This window comes from Crotalus tigris, unplaced genomic scaffold (assembly GCF_016545835.1).
Source record: "Crotalus tigris isolate CLP2741 ecotype Arizona unplaced genomic scaffold, ASM1654583v1 scf7180000019553.37968852642:3898890, whole genome shotgun sequence".
In the NCBI taxonomy this organism is placed as follows: domain Eukaryota; kingdom Metazoa; phylum Chordata; class Lepidosauria; order Squamata; family Viperidae; genus Crotalus; species Crotalus tigris.
In genome coordinates this window covers 158,956-176,577 of record NW_024097591.1, presented here as the reverse complement: position 1 = coordinate 176,577, position 17,622 = coordinate 158,956, and the positions used below count along the sequence as shown (strand labels likewise).

Here is a 17,622-nt window from a genome sequence, read left to right as displayed (position 1 = left end):
CCATCTCTATCTTCTCGGCAAGAGGGTTGCAGACGCTTGGCTTAGACTGATGGTCAGCTGGAATGGTCCCTGAACTTTCCTTGAGGTTTGTTGATAACAACATTCCATCTTTGAACTGAGCAGCATCCAATTTAATGTTGATTTGATGTCCCCAAGGAGATGTCTCATCTCCACATTCCATATCTCAACCCAGAGAGAAGGTGTCATCTCCACATCTGGCTACATCACTTGGGTGAGGGATGCCCTTGTCTGTCCACTGGGTGCAGCTCTCCACAAGGGGTCTAGAACCTGGGTCTCCTCTCTCCTAATCCTGCACCTTCATCTCTACCCATTACCATCTCCCTTGAAGAGATATTTGGACTTCTGCTCTAAACAGCAGATCGAGAACTGCAGAGGTTAGAAATTGTTTCCAGGTGGGTCTCCATTTACATCCTCATATAGGCTGAAGCCCATGTGCTTTACGAGCATTCTCAAATATATCCATGCAAAATTATTTTGGGAGAAGATTCTTTGCATTCATCCTTTGCAGCCCATCCTGGAGATATTAGCCCCCCCTTTCTACGTATGTTATCATGTGTGGCGTTTCTCAATCTTAGTAACCTGAAGATGGGTGGACTTCAACTCCCAGAATTCCTCACCCAACTTCACATGTCTTAAAAGAGCCAAGATTGAAAAACACTGATTTAGTGGGTGTGATTTGGTTTCCTGCTCCCTATTTTTATCAAATTTGGGCTATATTCTCCCCCCACCTCCTCCCCCTACTGTTTGGATCCAGTGTACATTGGTGAATGAGTTGTGGCAGAAATTCAACAGGGAAAGCTTTCCCCTCCCCCTAGTCTGGGGTTGGTGGCACAGCGTTGGTGACATCTGAGTCTTTGGCAAACTATTCATCAGTTTAATTTTATAGTTTTAATGTGTGGTTTTTAACAATGTCAGAATAGAATAGAATAGAATAGAATAGAATAGAATAGAATAGAATAGAATAGAATAGAATAGAATAGAAGCTGGAAGGGACCTTGAAGGTCTTCTAGTCCAGCCCCCCGCTCAAGCAAGAGAACCTATACCATCTCAGACAAGTGACTGTCCAGTCCCTTCTTAAAAATCTCCAGTGATGGAGCGCCCATGATTTCTGGTAGCAAGCTGTTCCACTGGTTAATTGTCCTCACTGTTAGGAACTTTCTCCTTAATTCCAGGTTGTTTCTCTCTTTGGTCAGTTTCCAACCATTGTTTCTCGTCCTTCCCTCTGGTGCTTTGAAGAATAGTTTGACACCCCCTTTAGATTCGTCTGGAATGTTATAGGATCCCCTGCTTGGGGGTTGGTTTAGAAGACCTCCAAGGTCCCTTCCCACCGTATGATTCTATGTTCTACGTAGATTGCCATGCAGATGGTAACCAGATGTGGACCAACATTTCTCCAGCAGGGGGCAGCAACGCCACTCCTGAACTCCCACTTGCTTTTAGAAGTAGGGGAAAAAAATTGGCTTTTCTCCAAGGACAGAGAAGGGAGGAGCCAGGCTGCCACTGACTGTCCCTCCTTTCTACGTTTTATCAGCTGATGTGTCAAAATCCCTGCTGACTTGCTGATCGCCAGAAAAAGGTTTGCTTTTCTTTTATTTATGGGGCCCTGTACCCAATAAAATGACGAATTCAATGTAATTTCCTGCCTCCCGCCTCTTTCTCAGTTGTTCTGAATGGGAGATGCAGTGGAAGAACTGTGGGGGGGGGGGCGCTTGGGGGGGGGGGCAAAGCAGCTGGCATATGATTCTCCATCAGCCAGGAAAGTTCTAAAATAGGACCTGCGTGTATTTTCCTAAGTAAAACAAAGAAAAAAAAAAAAACCCACCCAGCAAGCAACAGGACTGGGTTGCTGAATTTTAGCTTCACTTGCAGCCGGAATTTGGCATCCTTTTACTGTGTGTTTGCGTGTGTGTGTTTGCGTGTGTGTGTTTGCGTGTGTGTGTTTGCATGTGTGTAGGGAGGCCAATCCACTTTTGTTTTTTCTAAGCTTATTGGTTTGGCTGTTTCCAGGTACTTTTATTTTCTTTTGTATTATTATTTTAATTTTTTATAGTATTTGTCTAGAATGCTCGATGTAGGAGGTTAGACTAGAAGATCTCCATGGTCTCTTCCAGCTTCTATTCTATTCTATTCTATTCTATTCTATTCTATTCTATTCTATTCTATTCTATTCTATTCTATTCTTTCTGCATTCTGTTCTATTCTATTCTAATTTCCCTATTCTATTCTATTCTATTCTATTCTATTCTATTCTATTCTATTCTATTCTATTCTATTCTATTCTATTCTATTCTATTCTATTCATTCGTATTCTATTCGTATTCTATTCTATTCTATTCTATTCTATTCTATTCTATTCTATTCTATTCTATTCTATTCCATTCTACTCTACCCTGCCCTGCCCTGCCCTACTCTACTCTACTCTACTCTACTCTACTCTACCCTATCCTACCTTACCTTACCTTACCCTACCCTACTCTATTCTAAATTATTTATAGCAGCTCTTGACTTCACTGATTTAATTTCTGCCCACCACATAGCAACTAAGGACACAGGTCAAAACTAACCCTTACTGACTTCTTTTATAAGGCTGGGGGGGGGGCTACCCTGGTCCAATCCAGGGATGCCAAGCCAAAGGGAGGGGCAGGGGGTCATAAGTCCCTGTTGCCAGGAGAAGACCCTTGTCATAATCCATTGGGGACCCTCAGCAGCTGCCAGGCCAGAGGAGAGGAGACCCAGCCTGGCTAGTGCTATGTCTGACTTCTTTGTTTGGTTCTGTGAGCGCGGATCCTGCCAGAATGTTGCCCACCCACCCAAGACCCTGCCGGCCAAGGGGGGCACCATGAAGACGTCAGCCTCCGTTCCTGTTAGGCTGCCGACAGGCAAGAAGCAGGCTGCAAATAAGCCGCTGGTCGTGGAAGGCTCGAAAGATCCCAAGCCGCCCACCAAAGGCCCCCAAGGGACGTCGCCCCCCACTCACAATGAGGCCCCCTCGAAGAAGGACGTTGGCCGGCCCACAGAGCATCCCAATTTAGTTGGGAAGAAGCTGTGTTGGGTAGAGGACAATGGGAAAAGGCCGGTGGCTTGCCAGCAAGGCAGTGCCAAGCAGAAGAGCAGCAGGTCTTTGGTGGGTCCAACCCAAGCTTCAGGGGGACACGGCCCCCAAACTCTGAGTGTCACCGAGAAGCAGTTGGCGAGACCTCCGCATGCCACAATGAGAGGAGCACGAAGCGGTCTCCTCCACGCGCCACACATGAACGCCAAGGGAGACCAGCCAGGGGTGCCCACCAAGGCACTCTCTGGGGCTGCCAAGACGGGCCATGCCGTAGGGTTGAAGAAGAGCAAGAAATTGCAGCATCAGACTTTGTTTTCCAAAGGTATAGCCTCCGTGCAACTGGGCGCACCTGCGTGCCCTGCAAAATTCAGGCACCCCGAGTTTGGTGTGGCGCCGATGAGAACATAGCCCTGAATTTGAGAGACAGGGAGACTTTTTTTACATTTGCAAAAAGGGCTTCTTAGCCTATTTACAAATATAAACCACTAAGTAATTCAGGCAAAGCAACAAGCATTTATTAAGGGAGAGGGCTGACTGGTTTTTTTTAAAATGGGGTACAGAAATAAGTAAACCATATACAGACAGTCTTTGACTTACGGCCTGAATTGAGCCTAACATTTCTGTTGTTAAGTGAATTTTGCCCCATTTTATGACTTTTCTTGCCCCGTTGTTAAGTGAACCACTGCAGTTCTTAAGTTAGGGACACGGTTGTAAAGCAGAATCTGGCTCCTCTCTTGACTTTGCTTGTCAGAAGGTCCCAGAAGGGGGTTACGTGACCCTCCCCTGGGACGCTGCGACCGTCATAACTATGAGTCAGTTGCCAAGCGTCCGGATTTCAATCACGTGACCTGCAGCGGCCGTGAATGTGAAAACCGGTCCTAAGTCACTTTTTTCAAGGCCATTGTAGCTTTGAAACGGTCACTATATGAACTGTTGTAAGTGGAGGACTGCTTGCCTTGAGTAGGTGTGCCGGGTCATAAAGCAATTGATCCACTAATAAAAGACATTGTCGACGAACAAGAGAAAACGTGGATTCTGGATTGGATTCCCCAAGAGGCAAATTTATGAATGATGTGACTCTTCTCCAGCTGAGTTTGTATCTTTCTTAAAACCTGCAAGTGCATTCAAGGGCTTTTCAGAATGTGCTCCCTATTGTTTATTCTCTTAGGAAAGATAAGTTCTTGCATACCAAAAAAGGGGGGGGGCTTGGCTAAGGGGAAAAAAAAGATATTTTCCTGAAGTTAGGAAAAGAGAGGTAGGCAGCCATATTAAAAGCACTAATATTATCTTTTTGAACTGCTAATCATAAATTCCAGATAACACCTGCAGGTCAAGAGAAGCATTCTTGATTGATTTATTTACTTAATTAAAAAAACCCCTGTTTTATTAGTTGTTTTATTTAATAAAAAACATGGTCAAAATACTGGTAGATTCAGCACCTTTTTCATTTTTCTTTATTTTTGGCTGTGGAATGGGCTTTTTTTTTTTTTAATTCTAGTCCTCTTCCTGTTTTTTTTTAATTTTTTTTTTAGCTATTTTTATTTCACAGCCCTTTTAAAAATATTGTTATGTTTGGATTTCTGTTTGGGCTGCTTGTGTTTTGAGAATGGATCTGAAAACATTTGAAAGAGCTTCTGTTTACAAAAGGCAGCTTAAGATTTGGTTAGCAGATAGATATTAATGCTGGAAGTTTCTCTTGCTTGGCTGAAGAATTATAATAATGATAATTTATTAAACTTGTATGCCGCCCAACTCTCAATAACTCTGGATGGCCCACAATAATCAAACCATGATTTGTTGGCTTTGACCAAAAAGAGTGCTTAAGAAGCACTCAAAAAGATTTCCTTTTCTTTTATACCTTTCCCATTGTGTCTTTTTCAGTTGTGATTGCCTTTTTTGCTTTATGCTTCTGGAAAGTATTCTGAGAAAGCTTTAGAACAGATAGAGATGCTTGGAAGGGATAGAGGTTCAAATTGGTGTGACTCTTCCGGGCTTATCAGAAGTATTGACATGTTGGTTTGATCTCAGGTCGTGGTTGTTCGGTAGCACATGGTGATATGGAGCACCAGAAGAGCTCCATTCCTAAAACCATCAAAGCAAAACTTTCCAATCTGGTAAGTTATCAAATTAAATAAATGAATCCAGAAAGATTGTGTAGACTGCAGAACATCCTGTATCTCTTTTCTGCTTTTTTCCACCAAAGTGACCCACATTATTTTATTATGCTGGTCTATAACTGTACATTTAGTCCTGGACAATTCAGCTCAAAATTTCCATTACTAAGCTGTTAAGTGAGTTTTGCCCCATTTTACGACCTTGCCTCCACGGTTGTTAAGTGAATCGCTGCACTTGTTAAGTTAGTAACCTGGTTGTTAAGTGAATCTGGCTTCCCCACTGACATTGATTGACAGAAGTTCGCAAAAGGGGATTGCATGACCCCAGGACATTGCGACCATCATAAATACATGACACTGCCTCACGATTCACTTAACAACTGCATGGTTCCCTTCACCCCAGTGATTTACTTAACAACCAGGGGCAAAGGTCATCGAACCGGGTGTGAATCCCTTAACAATCGCTTTTTTCTTAGCAATGGAAATTCTAGTTCCAACTCTGTCGTAAGTTGAGGACTACATGTATAATAAGCAAAATAGAAACTGGTTGGTTTTTTTGGCAGGCTAAACTTCTAATCCAGGTGCCAATAGGAAGCATGAAGTTTATTAGTTTTTTCCTGGTTAACTGGAGTCAATGGTTGAACGTTGCTGGTTTAGGGACTGACATTTGATACCGAGAAAAACCCACACATCCGTGACACAGATATTTTTCTTGATTGGCCAGCTGTCCCTGACTAGACTGCATAATTTTTTCCATGTGATGCTTTTCAGAGCAGACTCAGCTCTCCCACTTTCATTTTGCATCCTGTCTATTCCAAATTGTTAGTTCTGTTCAGGCAGCTTCCAAAAGGACACAGTGTTTGTGTGTGGGGGGGTTTGGTGTGTGTCCTGTGTTGCTGAGAAGCTCAAAGCTGCAGTGAGCACAGATACAAACAGTGGATAGCCAGCATGGACGAGGTAAGTGAGCAAAAGGCAGGGAGGGGTTATTTGAACAAACAGAAATTGTGTAAAAATCAGAAGTTCATAAATTGTGGACCTGCTTTGCAAGGGGGGGGGGAAACTACAATTCTTGAAATATATTTATCAGTATTCAACCGGAGGGGGGTCATCATCTATGTGTATGCTTTTTATTTATTCCTTTATATGCAGTTTTTTTTCCTTGTCAGTTTGCTTTTGCTTTGTTCTTGTTTCCTTTTAAAGTTTATGAAATTCATGAAAGAGAATTGCACAAATATTTTTGCCAATTTGCAAGCATGTTTCTTACCTACAGCTGTTACATCCAAACATTCCACTAAGCATAAGAGAATTTTCTCTTTCTGTTTCCCATAAAAGCCAGTAAAATCAATAGGATTTTTAAAAAGTAACTTTTTACCCAGCTCACTTAAGGTTGTTCATTATTACGATGGATGTTCAATTGGGTACCTTAGTTGTTTTTTTAAACAACCGTTTTCTGGTATTCAAACTATTTAAAACTGCATTTTAAAGGAGGCTGGGCAGAAGGCATATCACATGAAAATATTTGGAAAAACAATACCTGGAACTTTTGTCTTGTGTGCATAAGTATGTGCCATGGGGATTTGCGCAGATGTCATAAACACCTGTGTTTTGCTTTGCTGGAAATATGGAATAAGATTCTGCGATTTCCTTCGTTGGAAGTATGGAATAAGATCCTTATTGCTTGTGTTATGTTGTAGGGAAGGGAAGAAGGAACGGTTCAGTTTATACAAAGTGAGTCAGGTCAAAACAGGATTCACACAATACAGGGCTATAGTTTTGCTTAGATGGGTTAGTTAGATTTGTTTTAATTAAAGATTTGGGTAGATTGATTAGATCTGGTCAAACCAAGCAGCTTGGGTTAATTTATTACCATTCAGTGTTCTAGAAGAATAGCAATTAAAATGGGCCCCTTTTAATAACCACAACCAAACAGATCATGCAGATCCAACTTCTAGGAATGCAGTTGCCCTGAAAAAGATGGATCCACCTGAACAAAATCAAGATAAAGGTGGTCCTCAACTTACAACAGTTCATTTAGGGACCATTCAAAGTTACAACGGTACTGAAAAAAATGGACTTATGGCCATTTTTCACACTTATGATGCAGAAAACGGGGAGACCGTTCAGAAACCAAATGAAAGACAATGTGTGAATGCAGCCATTTCTTCCCACAGATTTGGGGCTTTTTATGGGCAGCAGTGCTGCAGCAAGGGAAAACTGGAGGCTGAACAGAAGCAGTGTTTGTGTGTGCTCTTTAGCATACAAATGAGTTTTTTAGGTTGCCTTAGGTGTTTGAGTATCTGAAGCTTTGGCTGTTCCAAAGTCCTGCTTTGTTGGCATGGTGTGGGCTGTCATTTATGGAAGTATTAGTGCGTTTGTATGTGTGTGTGTGAACTGGACTTAGACTTAGACAAAGTTGTGACATTCTTCCAGTTTCATTATGTAATGTTTGCCAAAGGGAAGCAGATAGTAACTATCTGGTGGACTCTGAACCATGGAAAATAACCTTATCTAAATAACTATGGAGATGCTCAATCATCCAGGTCACGATTGCCCCAAAAGTGCTTTTCAAAAGGAGACTGGACTTTCTTACACTGTATATATTTAATTTTACATGTACTAACTGCAGCAAGACTTGTATTTGCCCAACATTGGGAAAATGAAAATTGACCAAGTGAAGAAGAATTAATTAAGAAAATTTTAGAGTGTGCAGAAATGGATAGATTGGCCTTAAGGATAAAGGAGAAAGAAGATTCAGTGTATTTTAGAACATGGGATAATTTTTATCAATGGCTAGAAAAACGAATTAGAGAGAAAGGAACATGATATGTAACATTGAATATATACTAGTAAGAAGAAGATTATCGAACGATTAATTAACATATTGTTTATGATAATTAATAACTATTCGTTTTTTTAAAAAATGCATGAACCCAGACAACATGCTGTTTGCTAAATATTAAGGATGTTATTTTAAAAAATCCTAACCCCCAACCCCATCCTATTCCTAATTCTATAAAATATATATATATATATATATATATTGTTAAATGAATCATCCATTCCTCATGGTGTGTCGGAAGGTGGCTGATCACATCAGGCTGCTGCAATAATAATAATAATAATAATAATGATGATGATGATGATGATGATGTTGGAAGGGACCTTGGAGGTCATCTAGCCCAACCCCCTGCTCAGGCAGGAAACCCTATAGTACCATTTCAAACAAATGGCTGTCCAGTCTCTTCTTAAAAACTTCCGGTGTTGGAGCATTCACCGCTTCTGGAGGCCAGTTGTTCCACTGGTTAATTGTTCTCACTGTCATGCTGGTTGCCAAGTGCCTGAATTTTGATCATGTGACCATGGGGGTGCAGCAACGGTTGTAAGAGCGAGGACTAGTTGTAAGTCACTTTCTCAGGGCTGTTGTAACGGTCGCTAAATGAACGCTTGAAGGCTGAAGACTCTCGGTACAGTCTTCAATTCGGCAAGCGGACTCCTCCGACTGCAGCGCAGGTAGTCCTTGACTTACGACCACAGTTGAGCCCCAGGTTTTTTTGTTACTAAGTGAGACATTTGCTTTGCCCTATTTTACAACCTTTCTTGCCACTGCAGTTCTCAAGTTAGTAACCTGGTTGTTAAGTGAATCCGGCTCCCCCCCCCATTGACTTTGCTTGTCCAAAGGTCACAAAAGGGGATTGTGTGATCCCAGGACACGGCAAACATCGTAAATGTGAGTCAGTTGCCAAGCCTCTGAATTTTGATCACATGACCGTGGGGAGGCTGCAGTGGTCATAAGTGTGAAAAATGGTCCTAAGTCACTTTTTTTCAGTGCTGTTGTAACTCTGAACGGTCACTAGATGAGATGTCGTAACTCAAGGAGTACCTGTAGCACAGTTTGCCCAACATTTTGGGGAGCTGAGCAGAATATTTGTATGCATGTGTGCACATATCTCCTAAGGTTAGTTTTACACATTATTTTCCTTCATTAAATGAAAAGGCCCCGAGCATCGGATTTATAATTGATTGCTCAAACATTTCGAAACACTAACCTTTAGCCACAATTGGGGAATCTGATTCTATATACTTAATATGATGTGCTCCTTCGGATTAGCAGGTTGTAAATAATGAATTGCTGGAAAAACTAATCAATAACACGAAAGATCCCTGCAGGACACGGGAGAAGCCTTGGAATTGATTCAGCATCTGTAATAACAAGCACAACAAGAGCCACAACAATTGTCGGTTGCATACGGGGGTTGTGTGGCTAGGGGAAAGGCCATTTCTTACAGATAAGGGCTGCAAAAATCCTTCACGAACACTTAGGATCCTTCAAGAGACTGTTAAAATAATTGTTGATGGGAGCACGTTCTCCGTTTTATGGGGAAAAACAATCTGCAAAGCGTGTAAAGAGAAAGGAAAAAAAATGTTCCTACAATGGAACAACAATTTGCAATGCTAAGGAACAATGGGTTTTCAGTGCGTCTCCGTCAGCGCCCAAAGCAGCAGCCCTTTTCATAAAAGAAACATTTGTCCACTGTTCTGGAAAGCTCCTTCTTTAGCCTGGATTATCTGGTGACCGAGCTTTTTGTTTTTTAATTCTTATAGATGTTGCTTTCTTTCTCAAATTGCCTTAGCTGGAAGGTTTATTTTTAAACCGTTGGGTTTTCTGTCTGTTTTGCATGAATGTGTTTTCTTTGGTCTAAGTAGGAGAAGAGCAGGCAGAGCTGGGGAGGGTGGCGTTAAGCACGTCATCAGCCTAGAGTCATGGCGTTCCCAAGAATTGTTTAACTCCAATCTGTCTTGATTTCCACTGACCCTTCTCTAGTTTAGTATTGTTGACTAATAACAGTAACACAGTTGGAAAGGACCTTGGAGGTCACCTAGTCCAGCCCCCTGCCCTCACTATATTATTTCTAATAAATGGCTCCTATTTCTTAGAAGCCTCCAGGGATGGGGCACCCACAATTTCCGAAGGCTAGTTTGTTCCACTAGTTAATTGTTTCTCACTGTTGGGAATTTCCTTCTTAGTTCTAGGTTGCTTCTCTCCTTGGTTAGTTTGTTGAGCAATACACCTTCTTAATTGGAACTTGACGTGCCATCCCAATTCTTGGCTCTTGATCGTCTTCTTTTATCCACAGGTTGATCTGGAGCTTGGGGACTTGATAGAAATCTTCCGCTTGGCCTACCAGCACTGGGCAATCTACGTGGGGAATGGCTACGTGATCCATCTTGCTCCACCAAGTAAGGAAGGCTCTGTTGGATGGGTGACCAAATGACCAGGCAAAACGTCCAGCTTGGCATGCACCTCTGCATTTTAGCCATGATTCTAACCCTGAGAAATTAGCAATGTTGGCCAGGATACAGGTAGTCCTCAACTTATAAAAATGCATTTAATAATTGTTACATTGGCTTTTATACTTAAGGAGGGACTAGAACTCACAGACTCCTGGTGATTGGCCCAAAGTCAGCCAGTTGGCTTTCATACTTAAGGCAGGACTAGAACTCACAGACTCCTGGTGATTGGCCCAAAGTCAGCCAGCTGGCTTTCATACTTAAGGCGGGACTAGAACTCACAGACTCCTGGTTTCTGGCCTGATGTCTTAAACACTTTCAAGGGCATTCCACCTTGGGAACTTTAAGACCCATGGACTTCGACTCCCAGAATTCTTAGCAAAGAACTAAGAATTAAGTCTACATATCAGAAGGGTGTCCAGAGAACATCTAATATCTAGGACAGGGTTATCCAACCTTGGCAACTTTAAGACCTGTGGACTTCAACTCCCAGAATTCCCCAGCCAGCTTGGCTGGCTGGGGAATTCTGGGAGTTGAAGTCCACAAGTCCGCACTAGATCATATTGGCTCTCCATAAAGGATCGTCTGACTCTTCCTTTCCCCCCTAAAGGTGAACTGGCTGGAGCAGGTTGCGCCAGCCTTATGTCCACCCTCACCAACAAGGCCTTGGTGAAGAAGGAACGGCTCTTGGAAGTGGTGGGCAATGACCGATACCGGGTCAACAACAAACACGATTCCAAATATACCCCCTTGCCTGTTCAAAAGATTATCCAGCTGGCTGAAGAGAAGGTGGGGCAAGAACTGGAATATAAAATCACCAGTGAGAACTGTGAACACTTTGTCACGGAGTTGCGCTATGGTGTGGCCAGGAGCGATCAAGTAAGAGCGTCATTTTGAGCTTTTCTGTACAAAATTGGGGTGGGTTTTTTTTTTTTTTTTGGCCAATTCATAAGCCTTGGGAGAGCTCTGGTGTGCAAACGCCTCTTTTTAACTTCCCTGGGTTTGCCCTATGAAGCATCTTTTACACAAGCAGTCCTCTCTTTGCAGCCATTCGTTTAGTGACCGTTCCAAGTTACAACGGCACTGGAAAAAAAAGGGAGTGATGACTCTTTTCCGCACCTAAAACTCTTGCAGCATCCCCACGGCCACGTGATCAAAATCCAGACACTTGGCAACTGGCATGTACCTAAGACAGTTGCAGTGTCCCGGGGATCACGTGATCCCTTTGGGTGACCTTCTGACAAGCAAAGTCAATGGGGAAGCCAGACTTGTTTCACCACCGTGTTACTTGGTTCACTTAACAGTTTATTCTATTTGCAGAATAATAGAGTTGGAAAGGACCTTGGAGGTCATCTAGTCCAACCCTTTGCTGTGGCCAGAACAGTCGTGAAATGAGACAAAACTCATTTATTTTAGAATATTTATATGGCGGCTTACACGGATGTAAAAACACCCTATAAAAGAAGTAAAAATAACAATAAGAAAAATAATAAAATAATAAGCCCCCATTCCCCTCTTAACAACCCTCTTCCTTAGCAGTGGAAATTTTGGGCTCCATTTTGGTTGTAAGTTGGGGACTTGCAATAAGAAGAAAAATCCTCTTTTGGGGAACAAAGCGATGTCTGCAGCACCCCAGACCCGTACAGATCAGACCCTTCCCCATAATTCCAGCTGTTTTCTCTCTCTCTCCCCCCCCCCCGACCGATTGACAAATTGCCAATCACTTCTGACATATTAGCCCATCAGGAACACGGCAGGTGGGGTGGATTGAATGGAACTGAGGAGAATATGTGACTTTTCTTGCAAGGAAGGAAAATCTTTGTGCCTTATCTTTCTTTTCGCTTCACAGGTCCGGGACTTTTTTGTGGGGGCGACCATCGCGGGCCTGGCTGGCTTGTTCGTTGGCGTCGGCACGGCCATGGTCAGGAGAAAAAAGCAGCAGAACCAATAATGAGGAAAAAGCAGATTCTCTCAGAGCTGTCCGTCTCGTTGGTGTTTGTGTGCCTTCATGCGTGTGTTTGTGTGTGCTACGTTTCTACAAACTGGATCATCTCTTTGAGGAGAGAAAAAGTTATTTGCAGCCATTTCTCTAAATCCATCTCCTTGACGGCCAGGCGGGAGTTTAACGTCCATAGCTTTGTTTGCGTCACAGACGGGTTGAGCAGCTCTTCCCTTAATCCAGGGTGAATGGATTTTGCTTTCCTCCAGGAAAGGCTAACATTAACCAACTTCGATCAGATTAAGGCTTGCATTTGGCCTCCCTTTATTCTGGGATAAGCTTCAGACAGATGGTGGAGTTGGTAGTGCATTGAAGGTCAAGGAATTAGGCAGAGCCGGGATTATAGCTAAATCTGATTTAATAATAATAATAATAATGTTGGAAGGGACCTTGGAGGCCATCTACTCCAACCCCCTGCTCAGGCAGGAAACCCTATCCCATTTCAGACAAACGGCTGTCCAGTCTCTTCTTAAAAACTTCCAGGGTTGGATTTAATTTCAGTGGGCAATACTGTAATTTATTTCCACCTAATTAACACACCTGATCGCCAATATAATTTTGCTGTGTCTTTTAAAAATACAGTTTAGCATCAAATTCCGGAGAATTAAGGCTTTAGGATTGGCTAGAAGTGGTCTTTTAGATTTCAGGCTGTCCGCTCTGTAGATACAGATAGTCCTTGACTTACAACAGTTTAGTGCCCAGAATTATAACAGCATTTGAAAAAAGTGACTTAGGACCGTTTTTTCACACAACCGTTGCAGCATCCCCGTGGTCACGTGATCAAAATTCAGCTGTTTGTCAACTGACTCATATTTATGACGGCTGCAGCGTCCCGGGCTCAGGTGATCTCTTTTTTTGACCTTCTGACCAGCAAAGTCAACACAGGAAGCCAGATTCACTTAACATCTGTGTTACTAATTCAACAACTGCAGTGATTCACTTAACAGCTTTGGCAAAATGGGGCAAAACTCACTTCACCGATGTCTCACTGACCCATGGAAAATTGGGGCTCAGTTCTGTTTGTAAGTCGGGGACTAAGTGTACTGTATAGAGATGCTTTGAGACGTGAATCTCCTCCAAAGTTATTACAAATTCATTTCAAGCTGCAGAAGCTGCTAGCTAATTTAAAAATATACACTGTATATCCTTGAATTTCTGGTCAAGAGGCAAAGCTCTCGCGATACGAAATCTATTGGGTCTGAATTGAAGCCTATCAAATTTTCATGGACTCCCTTCCAGGGTTTCACAGGACATAGTTTGAAAAACCCTGCATTGGGTTACAATTTTCCTTCTTCAACAGATTTTTTTTTTTTTGACATGAGACTTGAAAAAAAGGGGTCACCTCTATCTCCAGTGGAAGCTTTCTCCATAACTGCAACTTCCACTGTGTGTATGCAACTTTTAGCAGCGTACTTTTCCCCGTACTTTCCCCCCCCAACGCATGTAGCAAACTAAGTCTGGTGGACGATGCTTCTCGTGAGATGAGTGGCTAAATTATTTTCCCACCATGATTAGTTGTTTAGCCCCGGAGAATGCTTACTCATGATACTAACGCACACCTTTAAAATAAATTTAAATATGAATTTAATAAATTATATCTATTTTACATGAATTTAGTAAATAAATAAAGTTTGTTTGAGTTTTTCCCACCCCGGTGTGGCTGAAGTGAGAATCCTTACGGATATATATCTATCCCTCTCTGCTATGCATTTCAGACAATTCCGTCGTTCCCTGCAAGGGCAACGGGAGGTAAAATCTTGAACAAATAACATTTCAAAGTTAGTCGCTTTTTATATGCTAGCTAGAAATGCAGGACCAGTGATTAAAAAATATCCACGCCAACAGCATAACAAGACATCCTATTTCCGCGCCAAAAAAAAAAAAAAAATAGATCTGCCTCTTTTGTGGTGAGGGGAAGGTTTTATTTATTTTTTCCTGAAAACAAACTGCTCTTTTAAAATATGTTTTATACTTGACGTGAGGAAACACGCAAATAAAAGCTTTGAGGTTTATGAGCCTGGTTGCTTTTTGAAGGAGCTGTGAATTATTACGGGGGCTTTGGGGTGGGGGTTTGTGGATTTGGCGCTGTTCTTGGTCACAGGGTTTAAGTCTGGGATGTCTGGAGGAACCACTTTCCATCACTTTGCAAGGAAAACAAAGAACCAGGGCTTAATTTGCAGCACAGCGGGGCTGCCGTTCCCATTATATCTTTCATTTAACTTTGCAAGAATGCAACGAGAAGACCAAGGTGAAGGAATCTTCTCAAAAAGGTCTTCAAGAGGACCTCAGCCATCACTATGATCTCCATCTCCAACTCTTCTGCCTTCTGGCTGACTCTTCAAGACGGACCTTTTATTTTTTTGTTTTATGAAAAAGTCAATTCATCAACAACAGCTTTTGAAGGTAGTTCTTGACTTGTAACCATTTATTTAGTGATCGTTCAGAGTTACGGCAGCACTGAATGAAGCGACTTATGTCTGTTTTTACACTTATGACTACGGTAGCATCCTCACAGTCATGTGATCAAAATTCAGAAGCTTGCCAACTGATTCATATTTATGACGGTTGCATTGTCCCGTGGGTATCACGTGATCTCCTTTGGCGACCTTCTGACAAACAAACACCATGGGGAAGAGGCGTTCCCTTTACAACTGTGTTACTGACTTAATAACTGCAGTGATTCCCTTAACAACTGTAGCAGCTAGGTCTCTTCCTGTATGCAACTTATTGAAGCAGCCAGGTCTTTTCCTGGTCATAAGTTGAGGACCACCTGTCAATGTCTCTTCTCTGCAGCTCCAATGGCTTTCTTTATCAACAGCCCGTTGTTGTACTACAACAACAGGACAAGGGTTAATTTTGTCCTTGGGCTTCTCCGTAACCTTTTATTTTGTTCTGTGGACTTGGTCCGCCTGCTCTCTGCTCCTGCTTCTGAGACAAAAAAACATTGATTGCAGGACGTGAGAATTAAAAGCCAAGTGCCAGGCGGGCATATTTCGATACTTGCTTCTCTGCCAGGCTGTTCCAACATTTCCCAATCTAATAGTCTCTAGAAACCTTGAAAAAGGTCAGGATATTGTGCCGAGAACATGTTTGATTGAGAATCACATCATTTCTTGTTCAGTGCCAGCTGCAAGGATTTACGGATGGGAAAAAAAAATTCAGTGCATGGGAATCCTGCTCTGGTTTCTGAGGGGGTTATCAAGAAAGCCCCCTTCTCCTTTCCCTTGAGGAGGGGGTGTGTGTCTTGGTCTGTGCCTCCACTCGTAAAATCCCATCTTTATTATAAACCTTCATTTAAACCCACGGAGAGACGTTTGCAATTAGCTGATTTCACATTTGAACGACTCTATCCAAATTGTACCTCTGGAATCAGAATAAAGAAAGCAGAGATTCTTTTCCAGTCTGGATATTTTACATCTGAGCCCATCTCTCTTTTCGAAGGAAGATTTGGAAAACCTCTTGAGGTTTTGTTATTGGCAACCTGAATCCATCTCAGGAAACTTTAGTAAGTGTCTCTGTTATTCTCTGACTTAAATGGATAATTTTCAGTGATAATTTATTTCTGGTGCTTTTTCCATCGTTTCCCCTCTGTATCAATGTTTCTCAACCTTGATCATTTTAAAGTATGTGGACTTCAACTCCCAGAATCCTGCAGGCTAGCTAGCTGGGGTATTCTGGGAGTTAAAATTCACCCATCTTCAAGCATATTGGCCAGGGAATTCTGGGAGCTGAAGTCCACCCATCTTAAATCAAGCTAGCAGGAGAATTCTGGGAGTTAAAATCTACACATTTTAAAGTTGCTCAGGTTGAAAAACACTGCTCTGTAGAATGACATTTTAAAAGTTGGCTATTGTAAAGTTGAAACCTCAGAGAAACTGGATTTCTGAATTAAAAGAAGACCAATGGCAGATGAGGTCACTAAAACATGATTTTAGTTTTATTTGCCCATGTAACCATAGGAACTTTTAATATGCCAACAGCTGGCGTAGAGGTAGGTAAGAAAGAAAAAAGATTTGGTTTTATTTGAACCTGTTTTCAAAACAGTCCTCAAAAAGAGAATTGCAGATGGTGGTTTGAGGGCGGGCCAATCTTCCCAGTTGTGGCCCCCAAATTCTAATTCCCTGATGGAATAAGTTGCTTCCCCTCCACTCTCTTATAGCTTGTCACTATATTTTTAAATAAAACATTATCTTGTTTAGATATATGATTAATACAGTGCGCTCCAAGTTATTATACGGCTTGTGTGTTATCACTCTTTGTAGCTCCCTTTCATTTTTAAAAATTAACTTTGTGAGATGCCTGGAAGGCTTTGTTTGGGAACAGAAAGGACAAGACTGCAAAGATGAATTCATAAATAAGACATTATTTACTGGGCTTTATTGCTAGCAAGAGATTAACGCTCATCCCATTTTCCTGTTTTGGGAACAAATCACCATCTAGGGCGCAAGTCTGTTATAAAGGGCACAGACATCCAGAGAAAAAGTGTGGCACAAATCCATGCCAGCAGAAAAACAATACTGTACTTTGGAAAAAAATGTGGAGAAGAGCAACTAAGATGTTTAGAGGCCTGGAGACTAAAACATATGAAGAACGGTTGCAGGAATTGGATACTTCTAATCTAACGAAGAGAAGGACTAGGGGTGACATAATAGCAGTCTTCCAATATCTAAGAGGCTTCCGACACAGAAGAGGGGGTCAACTTATTCTCCAAAGCACCAGAAGGCAGGATAAGAAGCAACGGATGGAAACTGATCAAGGAAAGAACTAGCCTGGAATTAAGGAGATATTTCCTGGCAGTGAGAACAGAAGTTGTGGATGCTCCAAACTGGAGGTTTGTCACAATCACACAATTTAACTTACAATCATTCATTTAGCGACGGTTTGTAGTTACAGCGGCACTGAAAAAAGTAACCTATGACACATCCAGGTGATTCTAACCACTGCAGCATCCCCACGGTCAAGCAATTAAAATTTGGGCATCTGGAAATTACTATGTTAATGTGCTAACATCGGATGTTTTTGCTTTGACAACAGATGGAGATACAACCACTTTCTTCTTATGTTTTACTCTTAGAGTTAGAGTTAGATGATGCTGGGGGGAGGAGGAATGTGCATGAGAATTTAGCTAGACATAACAATACTGAACC

At 42.0% G+C, this 17,622-nt stretch overlaps 1 protein-coding gene across 2 annotated transcripts; it reads left to right on the top strand.

Moving 5' to 3' along the window:
• Nucleotides 1–2,805: 2,805 nt before the first annotated feature.
• Nucleotides 2,806–14,487, top strand: LOC120317043 (phospholipase A and acyltransferase 3-like). 2 transcript variants are annotated; one of them, XM_039363288.1, is made up of 5 exons: nucleotides 2,806–3,395; nucleotides 5,102–5,187; nucleotides 10,323–10,425; nucleotides 11,087–11,355; nucleotides 12,326–14,487. In XM_039363288.1, the coding sequence occupies exons 1-5, from the start codon at nucleotides 2,861–2,863 to the stop codon at nucleotides 12,425–12,427; spliced, it is 1,095 nt and encodes a 364-aa protein (XP_039219222.1). In that variant the 5' UTR covers nucleotides 2,806–2,860; the 3' UTR covers nucleotides 12,428–14,487. The 2 variants fall into 2 exon arrangements, with proteins under 2 accessions (XP_039219222.1, XP_039219223.1); XM_039363289.1 differs by lacking the exons at nucleotides 2,806–3,395; nucleotides 5,102–5,187 and adding an exon at nucleotides 5,980–6,144.
• Nucleotides 14,488–17,622: the final 3,135 nt, after the last annotated feature.